The 13,768-nt window shown below is 44.9% G+C and overlaps 1 protein-coding gene across 6 annotated transcripts in view; it reads right to left on the bottom strand.

The window, feature by feature from the left end:
* The window catches only part of magi1b (membrane associated guanylate kinase, WW and PDZ domain containing 1b), a 111,811-nt gene extending 98,885 nt beyond the window's left edge, over nt 1-12,926 (bottom strand). For all 6 annotated transcript variants that reach the window (XM_079266269.1, XM_079266271.1, XM_079266270.1 and 3 more), the window contains exon 1: nt 12,310-12,926. In XM_079266269.1, coding sequence (XP_079122395.1) covers nt 12,310-12,607 — 298 coding nt within the window. In that variant the 5' untranslated portion in view covers nt 12,608-12,926. The remainder of the gene's footprint in view (nt 1-12,309) is intronic.
* Nucleotides 12,927-13,768: the final 842 nt, after the last annotated feature.

Genomic DNA, 13,768 nt, shown 5'->3' with positions numbered 1-13,768 from the left:
GGGAGATTTGCATTTAACCAGAGGGGGAAACATGAGAGCGGTACAAACAGCGACGTATGCGGGTTTTGGTCACAATTTCCAGGAAGCACAGCAGCCTCTGATCTCTCATCTTCAGCCCGCCCTCATGATGCTCCCTCTGCCACCGAGCACCGCCCGCTGCACCTGCCGACAGGTGGAGCGGAGATATGCTGCAGTTTCACCCCAACCTGTCCGACTGGATCAGCAGGTGTCAACACACACACACACCCCAGAAGAGATGATGATGAACTGAAGTTTCTGATGATTAACGTGCCGAAAACAATCATCAAGGAAATTGCTTACAAATCATCCCTATTGATACAGTGTGAGTACACACAGCGAGTATGTGCGGTCCTATGACTGTAACAATGCACACGCCTGAACCTCACACTATTCATTCTTTTTCTAAATGTTCCACTTGTGTTGTAAGAATGCTCGTCACGGTTATGTTCTTGTGCTGCTTACTGACAACCAAAACAAAGAGACGTGATGGAAGAACAGCCCCGACTGGCTCTCTAGGATTCCAACCAGTCCGACCAAAAGGACAATGACCCGGCCGCGTCCGCGTGGAGCTCATAAACAGACTTACTGGCAGCATGGGTGGGGTCTTTATACTGCAGGTTACCATTTTGTCCTTTGAAAAGACAAACTGGAAAATGTGAGAGTTCAGATTCTTAACAACACATGAGAAACTAGCTGTGTTTGAATGGATAAAGGAGAGGGTTGATAGTAAATATCATCCTGCCATGGAGTTGGTTAGGTGTTGACTTGAGCCCTGAATTTCTTCAGCCGATACTTTTTAAAACTGGCACCATTAAATGTATGCAGGATTAGCTCTCAGCAGTTTCTGTTTGCTGTTATACCCATAGATGTACTATGACAATGAAGAAAAAATGTAAACGTGATGATTCACAGGCAAGCTCTGTAGTTGAAGGAGGGTCTTTTTTCTATGATTTATAAGTGGATTCATGGGCGTGTACACTTGATGGACATTGGGGATAATGGTGTCCTAAGAAGGTAAAAGCCACACATGTGCATAATGTATGTGTGTTCAGATCTGACCGAGTTATGACGCCGAGAACAAGAACGAATTTTGACACGAATTGTGGCATCCAGTAGTCTAAGATAACTGTGCCTTTAAATGTCCTGAGGGGATGAGGCAGCTATTGACCAATGAAACTCATTGTGCTTTAATGGTAGCGAACCGGAGGCGGAACATGAATAATAATGCAAACAAATCTTTTGCTCGCGTCATTTTGTTATCTTCAGACAAACCAACGCATGGCAGGAGTCGGGTTTCACGAGGATGACCCTGTGATTGGCTGAGTCACCAGTTTGCATGTTTTACCAATACGCATTCGATTGCCTGATTAGTATTTGAACACTGAGAATGATACACATCCCTTATAAAATGTTTCAGGTCACAACAGGGTTTCAAACCACGTCCCAAAACTTCACCTTTCACTTTACAAACGCAGGAAACGTCCAGAGTGCCTCTCCGTATCAGCCAGAACAAAGGGCGTGGTGGACAAAGGCGACTCACTGGATTGAGGAAGTGCCAAACAGGAATTAGAGTGGGAGCATTGGAGAGTCGGAGATAGTGAAAATGGATCTAAAGAAAAGCTGAGCAACAACAACAGCCGAGCTCATGGCAACACATGGCGATGCTGAAAATGACTCCAGCTCTCCGGCTGCTTTCTGTGATAACATTGTTTAAAAGTGTGGCTCTCAAACGTCTTGGGGACGAACACAACTCCACATTAAACTCCCCCACACAACAACAGCAGCTCCAGCTGTGAGGAGACAACTGCACATAACAGGCCTGTTAAAAAACAAACACGCAGTCGGTTTGACAGACAGAGAGTTCTACTTGTCCACTGTGACTCAGCAAGCAACTAGGCCACAATCCAGTTCCAACTGTCCCCTTATCAGCTCATTTACATCAAGAAGAATCACCCGCCGCTGAAGAGAAACAGTGTGTCTGTGAGCACTCGCCCCACGAGGGAAATCAGATTTCTTGTCTAATTTGTGAGCTCTGGAGCCCAGTAGAGCTCGAGGTCACGGAGCTGTGTTCGACAGCAATCTCCTGCCTATTTGCTCCAATGATATTTAAGAAAATGAGTGACTCGCTGTGTGTTGAACAGCTTTGTGCAGTACACCACCAGTACAGGAAGTGTCGATCAGATACCAGTGCGTTGAAAAGACAATTATTTTTACCAGCTGTATCACTAACCCTGTGTGGATGTACTGGCTCAGGGTAAACCCTTCGTAAAGCATGATAACGTCATATCAGATTGCTGTACGTAGACTTGCATACTCGCCGACACCCCATCCAGCATTTTGAGTCTGTATCAGAGGCTTTTTCTGATACCGTATCGGTACCACTCTAGTAGAAAGCGGCATTGTGTTTGACCATCTGTGTGGCCCTCATTCGCAGCACACAGTCTGATTTGGTAGGAATTCCTGCAGGCACAGTTGAATAAACAAGCTCTATCGTATCTGTAGCGCTGATAAATGACGTCAGGTAGGTGAGTATCGGGCTGAAGTCATGTTGCATTTGTTCAGAATATGCATTCATCACAGTGGCAACAAGGTGAAAGATTCTATACATGTTTTTCAAAATCAGCAAACAACTTTTCCAAAAGGTTTCCCACAGAAATAAATGAACATTAGTTCCGAAGGACTATTCAGAGATTGTGCCAAACTTCCCTCGAGTCTCTGGGCCATCGTGTCCTCCAGAGGAGAGTTGAAGGTAAGGTGCAGCAGCCTTGGCTTGAGCACGAGCCGTAGCAGGGCCTATAAAATAACTGTCAGTGACACAAAGCAGACACCTGAGACACGAAAATACTAATCTTGGCCAGCTCCAGCTATGTAAACACAGCATTCCTGAATGCAAGGGAACAGTGCTGTGTGCATGTGTGTGTGTGTGTGAGAGAGAGAGAGAGAGAGAGAGAATCTAAAGCTGCAGTGATAGTAGTGTGGTATTACAAAGTGACAAATGGAATTCAGACCCCAGCCCACACAACTCTGCACATTTGACCCAACAACAACAACAACAACAACAACATGATGCCGTCATGAGAGCCTTGCAAATAGCATCCACAGCGTGCTGTGTGTGGTAAACCTGAGCGTCACCGAGCCTCCATCAAGACCGGCGGCAGTCAGTCAGTGTGCTGCTGAGCAGTCCTTAGATAAGCTAAGAACTCCTGCAGTATGCCACTGTTTCCGTATGGATGTCAGATTAGGCTCGTCACGGTGGCCACCACTAGCGATGACAAGTCATCCACAGGCGTACATCAAGCTGGGCGCAGACTTGGCTTTTTCCGAAACCACACACACGCACAACTGCTCCAGTGTCAATTTTTGTGAGGCGTCTGTTTCACTTTAATTACAACTACAAAGTCCAGAGTGGTGAGCTTGGGAATTTGTTTACAACATTTATGTGAGCAATGGGTAATTCAGCTTAAAATATTAAAACTTGTGAATGAAGCCAAGCCTCTCATAACGTTTGTTCACTGCAGGGCAGGGAAGCAATTTAAGGCAGTAATTCCAGTTTTTCATGGTGTGTCAACAAGTCTATATAAAGATTAGAGATGGAAAGAAACTGGACTGCTCACAGCAAAACACTGTATTGTAGTGAAACCTCAACAGCTTAGAATTGAGTCATTGTGTAGAAGTCCTGAGACGAGAACACAGAGAAAGGCCCCATGAAGCCCCTCTGCTGTCAGCAGGCTGGTATGTCACATAGTAGTGCGAGTTCTTGAATTATAAAAGCAAATCGACTTCTTTCTTGGACGTTCAGCTTTCATCAGAACACTGCACTGAACCTACTTTACAGAAACTACTGTTTTGAGGGAGTTCAAATGTAAAGTGGATTTAACTCCACGTCAAAATAAGAGAGTGGAGGTGAAGATGTACAATATCTTCTTCTTAAGGGAGCAGGATTATCATAATCATGTGGAAAAGTGTGGGAACATTTACATATAGAGTAGAGGAAACTGCCTTAACACCAGCCGAAACTTCCAAAGATCTACCGTCAGGCACATTTACCAGCTTTGATTAAAAAGAAGAAAAGAACGCATGGCAATGGATCTACTACTGCCAGACTGAATGACAGAGAGAAACTGCTGTGCAAATTCATTTTAATAAAAAAAAAGAAAAAAGAAGACGAACCAGGTAGCATCGCTGCTAGTACTATGAACAGTATTTACATTATGTTTTTGGAAGTTTATGTTCAGGTTGCGTTGTGAATGAGCGTAAGGAGAGCAGAGGGCTCAGCCGCTGGTCACATCAACAGACGTGACTTCAACAGGCTAAACAGTGAAGAGTGACGGTGGACACCAGTGACCTCTTAATTAAGACTCAATCCTTTCCCTGTCTTTGCTAATTAGTCTCTGCCCGTCTAATTAAGATTCCATCAGCGAGCCGTCACACTTTCCTCCCTGTACTGGTTGAACGAAGCTTATACAGTAAATGATGAGTGCACGGAAGTTTCTGTATCATAGTCTCCATACAGTACTGCACGTGTGCTGACCTTTAAGTGCTCGTATGCATGCTGACCTTTCCGCTGCCCTGTCAGGTGCTCCAACACACACACACACACACACACACACACAGACAGAAGGACTTTGTGCTGCCATGGCGGTGCTCGGTGCTACCAAGACGATCAAAGCAGCTAACACAGCTGAACTGGGTTTTTTTAAAAGGTTACTTAATGTTTGCAACCACTTAGTCACATACAAAATGTGCGAATAATTTGTCTCATTTCGACTTTCGAGAGCGTTATATTGTGCTGTGGGCCCGATCACAGACCCTATGACCAAAGGATGAGAACAATTCAAATCACATTTGCCCCAAAAATCGATTTAACTTTTCCCAAATTGGGGCCCGTTTAAGGATTTGGGAGACAAAAATGCCAACTCTGCTTTCATCTAACGGTTAGCAACAATAACCGACAGCCAAAAGACTTTGTGATAAAATCTAATTCAAACCATGCGGAACAGAGAAACTGATATTACTCTATATCCAGCTTTCATATTCATATACCCGTGACAATAATAAATATGCAGCATGAACATTAAGCCAAGTAATGCACAGAGCTATTGTCCTCCCACTTGAGTTAAGAATGTCTTGTGTGTGTGTGTGTGGTCCCCAGCAGGTATTTAATCGTTTAGCGTGTGCACCGCTAAGTCGAAGAGGCATGAAACTGCTGGAAACAACAGACTTTAAAGTGAGTGGTGCAGGGATCTGTGGTGACGGAGTCATGCGGCGAGTGCCCAGCTTCAGGGGACACGGTCATCTCGCAGGTCGACGCGGGGATATCAGACGGACGCCGTAAGACACGGTGCCGCTGGGCCGGTAGCTGCTGAGCACTGGGAGGCTGATGACACAGCAGCATCTCCCCCGTCATCATAAGGGATTACCAGTCCTCCAGCTATAGCCGCAGCAGACACATGCTTCCTCAATCAAGGACGCTTCAGCGCTGGTCACCACCTTTTTTAAACAGTGCACTCGCCATCTACGTACAAAGTGTACAAACGCAGGAAGAGCCCTGATAGCAGAATACATCTTTTCATTTAACTCTCTGAAAGAACACAAATAAGCGTCTTTCCGACCTACATATGCTTCTATTACTAAAACACTGCTGCTGTTGGTTCATCAAGAGACACTTCGACACGCACGTCAGTGGTCACTTCCTCGCCACAAACCTTCACACGCGTCACTAAAATTTCTTCCTTCCCTGAGATCCTTCTCTGCTAATTGTTTTACCCATAATCCATCACTCTCTCCCCTCACAGCGACTGCCACCCACATGAAGCTGTCTTCAATGCTTTGCCACACACCGTCATCCATAACTGCTGTGAAGTGACCTGTTGGAACGATTCTTTTCATTAGGACTTAAGCAGGACAAGGGAGAGGGTGGTGGACTCGGTCCGAATGGGGCGGCCCCTTAATTAGAGCCGTCAGAATTCCCACACTCGCACGACAATGAGTGTGGAGAGAATAGACGATGACTTGAGAGGAGGAGAGATAAAGGGAGCAGACGAGATGAATAGAGCGAGGAAAGATGAGGAGGAGGAGAAATACGGCGGTGTGGTTCAACGAGGCATTGTTGTGTGCCACTGCAGGAAGACCCCGGGCCTGTGAGTGAGTGAGTGTGTGTGTGTGTGTGTGTGTGCTCACTGCTGTGGACAAACAGGCAGACTCGTGTCTAAATCCTCTTAATCAGGGCTAGACTGCTCTCTAAACCTGTAGATACTCCCTTGTTTTGTCTGCGTGTGCACACGAATGTGCGTGAGTAAGCTTCCCGAAGACTTTACATTAATGGGATTTGTGTAAACAGACCCCGAGGCCTCAACCAGAAGATAATTAAAAGTAAAGAAAAGAAGGGAAGCGGGCTGGGGCAGAAAGGCCTTTATATCTCAAGGAGCCCGAGAGATTAAATTATAGATTTTCTGGGTGCAACAGCTAGAAAGATAACAAGCGGACGGTTAGCTTTAACAACAACAAATTAACTCCATGTAGGCTTTCAAGTGTCTTTTTACTGTCGTGTGTGTGTGTGAAGAAGTCAAATGTGCTGCAAAGTGTTATTACAGGAACATGAGGTGGAGTTCAAAATGCACAAGCACTTAACTCAGTTTCTCTGTGCAGAAGTCTCCTCCGAATTAAGAAAAATTCATGAAACTTTCAGAGACTGGCGGCATTTTTCTCAGGCACATCCACTTGCTACTAGTCTCAGCCATTTAATGATGAACACAACCGCTATACCGACCCCATCACGATGAAGTGGTTCGTGTCTCGGTATAAGACCTCACCACTCTGACTTCTGATTCAAAAAGGTGGCTCTGGTTCCGAATGGTTGGTTGAAGAACAAAGTTCTCGGGGATGTAAAGTGTGAACAGTAACGCAACACCCTGTTTGAGTTTCAACACACCCACTTCACAAATTCAAAAACTGCCTTCACACACAGACACACCAAGACGCTGGATCAGAGCCGCTTGAACTGCTAGCTTAGCTTAGCAAGGCTTCAACATAGGCAATGGAGCGTGACAATCACAGAATAGAGGTAAACCACTGCCGTACCAATAAAAGTAGGCGAGAGCATCGGCCCGAATTCGGGGGCGTGGTAGGGGTAGGTTGAATGTTTCAGATTTTTGGGGTGATCTTCACAAAAAACGTTTTTTATTTATTTATTTTTTTTATTTTTTTTATGGAAAATAGGAAAATAAATCCTGTTTTCTGAACACTATAGCAACAGGGCCAAGTTGGTGGCGGAACAAAGTGACCTTTGCCAACTCAAAAAGATGAATTTAGTGTTTCCACTTTTTCAGGATCTTAATGAGTCATAAGAGAGAAAAACTTTGATAAAGACCTGCTCCGAGATTGGAGGCTAATTTCGCTAACGCTAAGCACCATCGCACCCAGATTTGGGACAAAGGCCTTTTGAGCGGATCTGTCAACTCCTCCTACACGTTGGCCAGGTTAACAGTTACCTTAGGTACCGAACCATCGCAGCCGGATGTTGAGCTTCGAGCTTTCATTTCCCTGTGTGTTCTGACACTCATAAGGAGGCTCAGCGTTTCACGGTCTCACGGCAGACGCTTTGATTCCCAGCGCAGAACGCAGTAAAAAGGTCGCTCAGAAAAACAGAAATTCATAATGTCACGTAGTCAACTCATGTTTAAAGCTCCAACAAACGGTTTCTCTTCGGTGCTGATGTACCTTGGTATTCAGGAACGTCTTTGGGAACTTTTGTCAACCGTGTCTAAATCCTGACGCATTCCTCAGAAACACACACTCCTCTGCTGTGCGTGTACACACTTTTGAGGACACTGGATAAGAGCAGTCTTCAAAGGAAATGAAAGGAAACTGCCTCGCTGCCCCCCCGCTCCACTGAACTCGCCATCGTAAATGAGTTGGCCTTTGTCTTCCTCTGACAGAGTGTGTAACTGCAAGCGCCAAGTGTGACCAATTCCCATTCACACTCAATACAACAACCGACACTTGAGCTAATTACGAAAACAGAAAAGACTATTCTTCAGCAAACAAAACAAACGAAAGACGGCACACGTTCATGTGTACCTCTTCAGTGGTATTACAAAAACATGTGCTGCATTAGTGAGACAGCATTTCAGGGTCTATTAAGTTGGTTACGGAGTGTCCCTCCACTGTATCTAAACAGAGCTTAAGCCGGGCACCGACACACATAAACACAAATTCAGCACAAATTAGACAAGATGGTTATAATGTACATGTGACTCCCATCTTTCCCTCTCGCACCCACACACACACACTCTCATCAATACAAACGCACACCCTGAAATTGAAGCCAGAGATTTTTCCTGAAGCCTGCAATGAGGGAGGAAGTGAAGTCGTTCCACCGCTGTCATAGAATAGAATACAAAGGTGGAAGAATGGTTGGGGCGAGGAGGGGGGGGGGGGGGGGGGGGGTCCAACATCCTGCTGAGAGAAAGGAAATAAACACTTCCATATGCAACGCCTGCCAGAAACGCTCACACACGCACACGGTGTAGTAAATTTGAGCAGCTCCGGTTAGCAGCCATTATATGGAGTATATTTTCTGCTTCCGGAAATTTATAGCTCGTGAGGCCTCGTTCAGCACACCAGCGCCGTGATATAATGCAGCTTAGGTAGAAATACGCTCTTCTGGAGCAGTAGGTCCTCAATCCCCGATTGATCTGGGAGAGCAGCGGTTGTTTTACGCGGAGAGGATTCATATTGTGCGAGAGCGTTTTGGTCGCATGCAGCAAATCCTGTTTACCAGAGAGACCCACACACAGCACACCTCCTGCCCGGGGCAACCCATGAACCCTGGCCCACTTTTCATGTCCAGAAAACACACGCAGATTGGTCTTACAGTCCTTGTGAGGAACATTCTTGGCTACAATCCCTAGCCCGACATTAACGACACACACCTAACCTTTGACCTTAATACACGTAGTAACAGTTCGAATCTTACGCTTACACCGTAATGGCCGCCATCTTTCTGTACACATGAAAAATACAGTGCAAGAACACACACACACGTACACACACACCATCACAGAAACTTCACCTGATTATCAACACACCCAACATGTGTACTAACACCAGAGAGAGCACGACACTAATCTGCCCTCAATCTGAAACCTCTCTGTTGTGATCGTGTGTTTGTACAAGCAGGTGGTTGTGCACCACAATGTGTGTGTGTGTGTGTGTGTGTGTGTGTGTGTGTGTGTTCCATAGTGTTACACAGTAATCGGTTTGCATATGTGGAGCCCACTAGGTCGTCTTCTTAAGGGGATTATCCATACAGCAGTGCCGGTGTTTATCCGATTGACAAGTTTCCTCGTTGCGTGAGTTTCTGTTTACAAAACACAGCAAACAGTATTATTGGACTGCATTAGGGCAGGGTTAGCAGCTGCTGGTTTCAACAAACAAGTGAGAGTGCATGTCTGTGTTTGTATGTAATAGTCCATAATTACATAATCCGGTTATTTTCCCACAGCTTCTGCCCGATCGATGCACAGTGAAGTGGGCTTCTAATGGCTTGGACTCGGGAGCAGTGCACAGAGGGTGTGTTCTGCAGTGAATATGTGTGTGCCTTGCACTTTTTCCACTGATACCCAAAGCAAACAATACAATCTTTGCAGCTGAACTGGTTGGAGCATTTTATCTACTCAGACTGGAAGTGCCCCTGTATATGTGTGTGTGTGTGTGTGTGTGTGCGCGCTCACAGGTCTGAATAGAGCGCTGAAGGTCCCAACCTCAAGCTTTTCAACAAGTCTTAATACGGTTGGCAGTCAACAGCAGCAACTACCGGTACTTTGTGAAGCGAGCCAAGACGCTGCAGCGGCAGCACCTCTCCACACATCCCGCTTGATTAAAGTGAGAAAATGGCACAAGCGCTGGGTAAATTTAGGTCACTTAGATTTTACAGATGGCCCTTGTTGCCGAGCATATTTTCTCAATTAAGACCGATTAGGGAGGGAAATTCCCAGACAGCGTGAATTATTTAAAAACTCTAAATGGATTCTGATCATGTGACGGTGACACACGACATCCCCAGATGGGTCTTGGAAAAAAAAGGGGGGGGGGGCGGAAGGGGGGGCTGGGAGCACTGAGACTTGTGATTGGTCCAAAGTGAGAAGTGAGTTTCCTCCTTTTGTCTAAAGGCATTAAAGCGCAGAGAGGATTGGGGGGGGGGGGGGGGGGGGCATAACAGTGGCTCATGCTGCAAAACAGGAAATTTTAAATTCACACTGGTGATTCCCTCTAATGTTTTTACATGAGTGTCAATTAAAATGACCAGAAAAATGTAAGAAATATGTCCAAAACTCAACGACAAGGTAATCTTTTTAAAAAAATGCCCTATGTTTCGTTTATTTCCGTCTTCTCCTTTATGTCAGAACACAATAACACAACAGTGAACCAGGAAACTGAACAATGCGTACCGTAACTCAAGTACCTGAGCAAACAAAAACAGCCAACAATAAGTGTTTAAATGATCACTTTAGATCTGTTTAATCAATTTTAAAACATTACAACCGGCACTTTCAAACCTAATTAAAAGTCCCTGAACGCCTCTGATTCAACCGCACAGGTGTTTTCACTTGTTCTGCATGATTGGACCTCTCAAAACTGTGTGGGAGTTCACAGATTGAGAGTGATTGACATCTCCCGACCTATCCTGTTACTTTTGTTGCACTAGTCAGGGCACTGACAGCATGCACATTTATCATTCGTAGAATTATTTTCACAGCAGTCATTTTAAGCTGTCTCAGTAGGAAAAACAGTTTTAAAAACACTAAAAATTAACACTGCTGGCTTACGATCAAGCCTCACTGGGACACTTGAATAAAACAGAGCCATCGTTAACGTTATGAGCAACACCTGTGCTCTCTCTTTACGAGTCAATGTCTGCTGTGAGAACGGCCTACCGAGTTTGGTGACATCACATAATCACCTTCAACCTAAGTAGAGGGGTAATTAGTCAATAAGTGAAAACACCTGTGTGCAGGACCCTCGTTTAGTCGTCCTGGTTTGTGCCAAAGTCGAGTAATACCGTCCTAAAATGAATAAGACAGCACTTTGATGTCGACTTCCACATAGCGCCTTTAAAAAATAAAATCAGTGTGCCACTTCTGAGCAGGCCCAGACAATATCGCTGCCAGCCAAATTCACAGGTTCTAAATGTGTGAAATTGTCCTTGAAGAGAGTTGCTGCTCTTTTGTCCGTCTCTACAGGAAGTCAGCGTGGCCCCGGAGCATCCCTTCAGCGGTCTGCTTCACCACGCTGGGAGCCTTGTCAGACAGGCTCAGTGTCAAACGGCCCAGCCCGGCCCTGCTGAGTCGAGCTGACCGTGAACTAGACAGACCAGCCACACAGGCCTCACGTTCGCATCTCGCTTACGGTTGGCGACGGATGTTCCCATTCTTGTAAGGCGCTGGAGAAGTGTTGCCAGTCTAGCCTGTTTGAGTACTCAACAGATACCGTAGCCTAAACAGACACAGCCAGACAAGACACAGGCAAACTCGGTCTTTGCTGAATATCTGCTTGTTCAGTAAATTACCTGTTACTAAAAAATGTGGGTAAATTGACCCTCTCTTATGACATTATATATAATATCCTGCAGCAGTGTGAAAATAACCCGGTATTCAAAAAACCTCCTTACAGGTAAAATTGTGCCAAATTAATCTGATTCAAAGTAATGGGATGAGTGGCACCTGCAATTTCAGTTGTTGGATGTTTTGCTCAAAGATGTCTAATAAACTAAAAAAAAAAAAAAAGTCGTGACGTTTCTTGTCACGTGAGCCAATTCAAAGGGTTGATGAAGAGACTGAACAAAAGGGAAGCTGAGTAAACCGCGTTAGAGAGCCTGTGCTGTGTCCATGGACCCGACAGGTGGTTGTTTCTCTAGAGTGGGGAGAAAAAAAAGGAAACACCAAACGCCATTCAAAAAGCTCTATTTAACGTGCTCATCGCCAGGTGTAATTTCACCTATTCGACAGTTGGATAAACCAATATTTCGCCTGGAGGAACTTACTCCAACATAATACTAACTCAAAGAGTACCCACAGGACTCCTCCCGTGAAGCAAAGACAACTTTTTGTTCTATTTTGATCCAACTTTTAAGCTTAAATGTAATATTGCATGTGAGCAATATTACATTCCAATACAAGGTTCGGCACAACACAAATTAAACCCGCGTCATTCTTCAGCAAAGTGCAACGTTAAAGGCGAGAAGTTCGAGCGGAGTTTTGTGATGTCGCCGCGTCTCCCGGTCCTTACCTTGTCTGACCGTTTTCAACCGGACGGGACCTTTGCAGTTCTTTATCACGGTCTGTACGTCGTACAAGGGTAATCCCGAAATAGAGAGATTCTCCACCTCCAGCAGCAGTTCTCCTTCATATATTTTTCCAATTCTGTAAAGCACGACGTCCTCGTTAAGTTGCCCGATGTAGGCGAACTCCCCGTTCTCCGCTCCGCCGCGCAGTGGCACGTTCAAGTCACCGCGGGCATCTTTGGAGACGGAGCACTCGTTCATTCTGGAGGCCCAGTGGGTTTTCTTCGGCACGGGGTTGGACATTGTTAACAGTTTTAGAGCCGGTCGGGCTCTTGCTCACTGGGGTGAGAAATAGTCACAGCAGCAGCAGCAGCAATATGCCTCTCAGAAAGTAGACTTGTATCCGCGTGAAGCGCAGCAAACTTTCCTTCTCTTCCACAGAAACATGAGTGCCTCTGACAGTATTGTCCCACCGCTCACTCCCCGGGGTGAGAAATCAAGCCATTCCCTTCGGCTCCGGAGTCACTCACTCACACTTTTACTGTGTAGATGTTGTTTTCATCATTCCCTTTAACATCCCTGCAGTTTAATCCGTCTTTATCGATGTCATTTCCACACGTGCCACGGCTCCAACTCGCGTCTCCAGCCCACTTATTAAATCCTCTCAGTTCTTATAAACTCACTTTAAATGGTGTTCCTTTCTTTTGTCTAGTTAACAGCTACTTTATCGGTGATTGACACAGCGTCCGCGCGACTCGTTTGACCAGGTACGACGCTCTCGTGCACTTAGCTGAGTCTCATTCCCAGTCTGTGCTCTTCTGTAGCGCTGGGAATGTGTTGCTGTTCGTGCTGCATTCACGTGCTGTCGGAAAGTTCCAGTTAAAATAATATATGGAAATGTTGTGAGTTTAATATGAGTAAAATAGAGGTGGACATCGTCATTAATACCTTACATTTCACAATATGTAGCCTAAATTCATTCGTGGTTTTTGTTCTTTTAAAACGATGCATTTTCAATTATATATTTTCTATTATAATTTTTTTTATTTCAAATCTAATTTTAACTTTGTAAGTCCAGTTTGAGACGTAGGATGGTGTATGGTATCTATAGCCAACTATATAGCCTACTTATTGACCATGTTGCAAAAGTAATTACAGCCTATATGTTGCTTAAAAATGATAAAATGTCCTTTTATTGAATTCTACGTTTTACAGAATAATACGTAACTAATTAATTAATCCACTGAAGTATATATTTCAATCACTATATGAGGCGTAATTTGAAGCGACAGCTGCCAATCCATGTCTTAAATAGCCAAATTTCTTGTTCCCCAGGATCCCTCATGAGGAAGCATTACATTGTGTCTATTTTGGTTGAGCAACCACTGCATTTGTGCAACATTTATATCAATACAGTATTTAGTGCTTCATTTACAATATCAACATGGTATTGAGTTGAGACAC

Source organism: Melanostigma gelatinosum, assembly GCF_949748355.1.
Source record: "Melanostigma gelatinosum genome assembly, chromosome: 3".
In the NCBI taxonomy this organism is placed as follows: domain Eukaryota; kingdom Metazoa; phylum Chordata; class Actinopteri; order Perciformes; family Zoarcidae; genus Melanostigma; species Melanostigma gelatinosum.
Note: the sequence above shows the minus strand (reverse complement) of the source record. Positions and strands in the feature narration are given on the sequence as shown.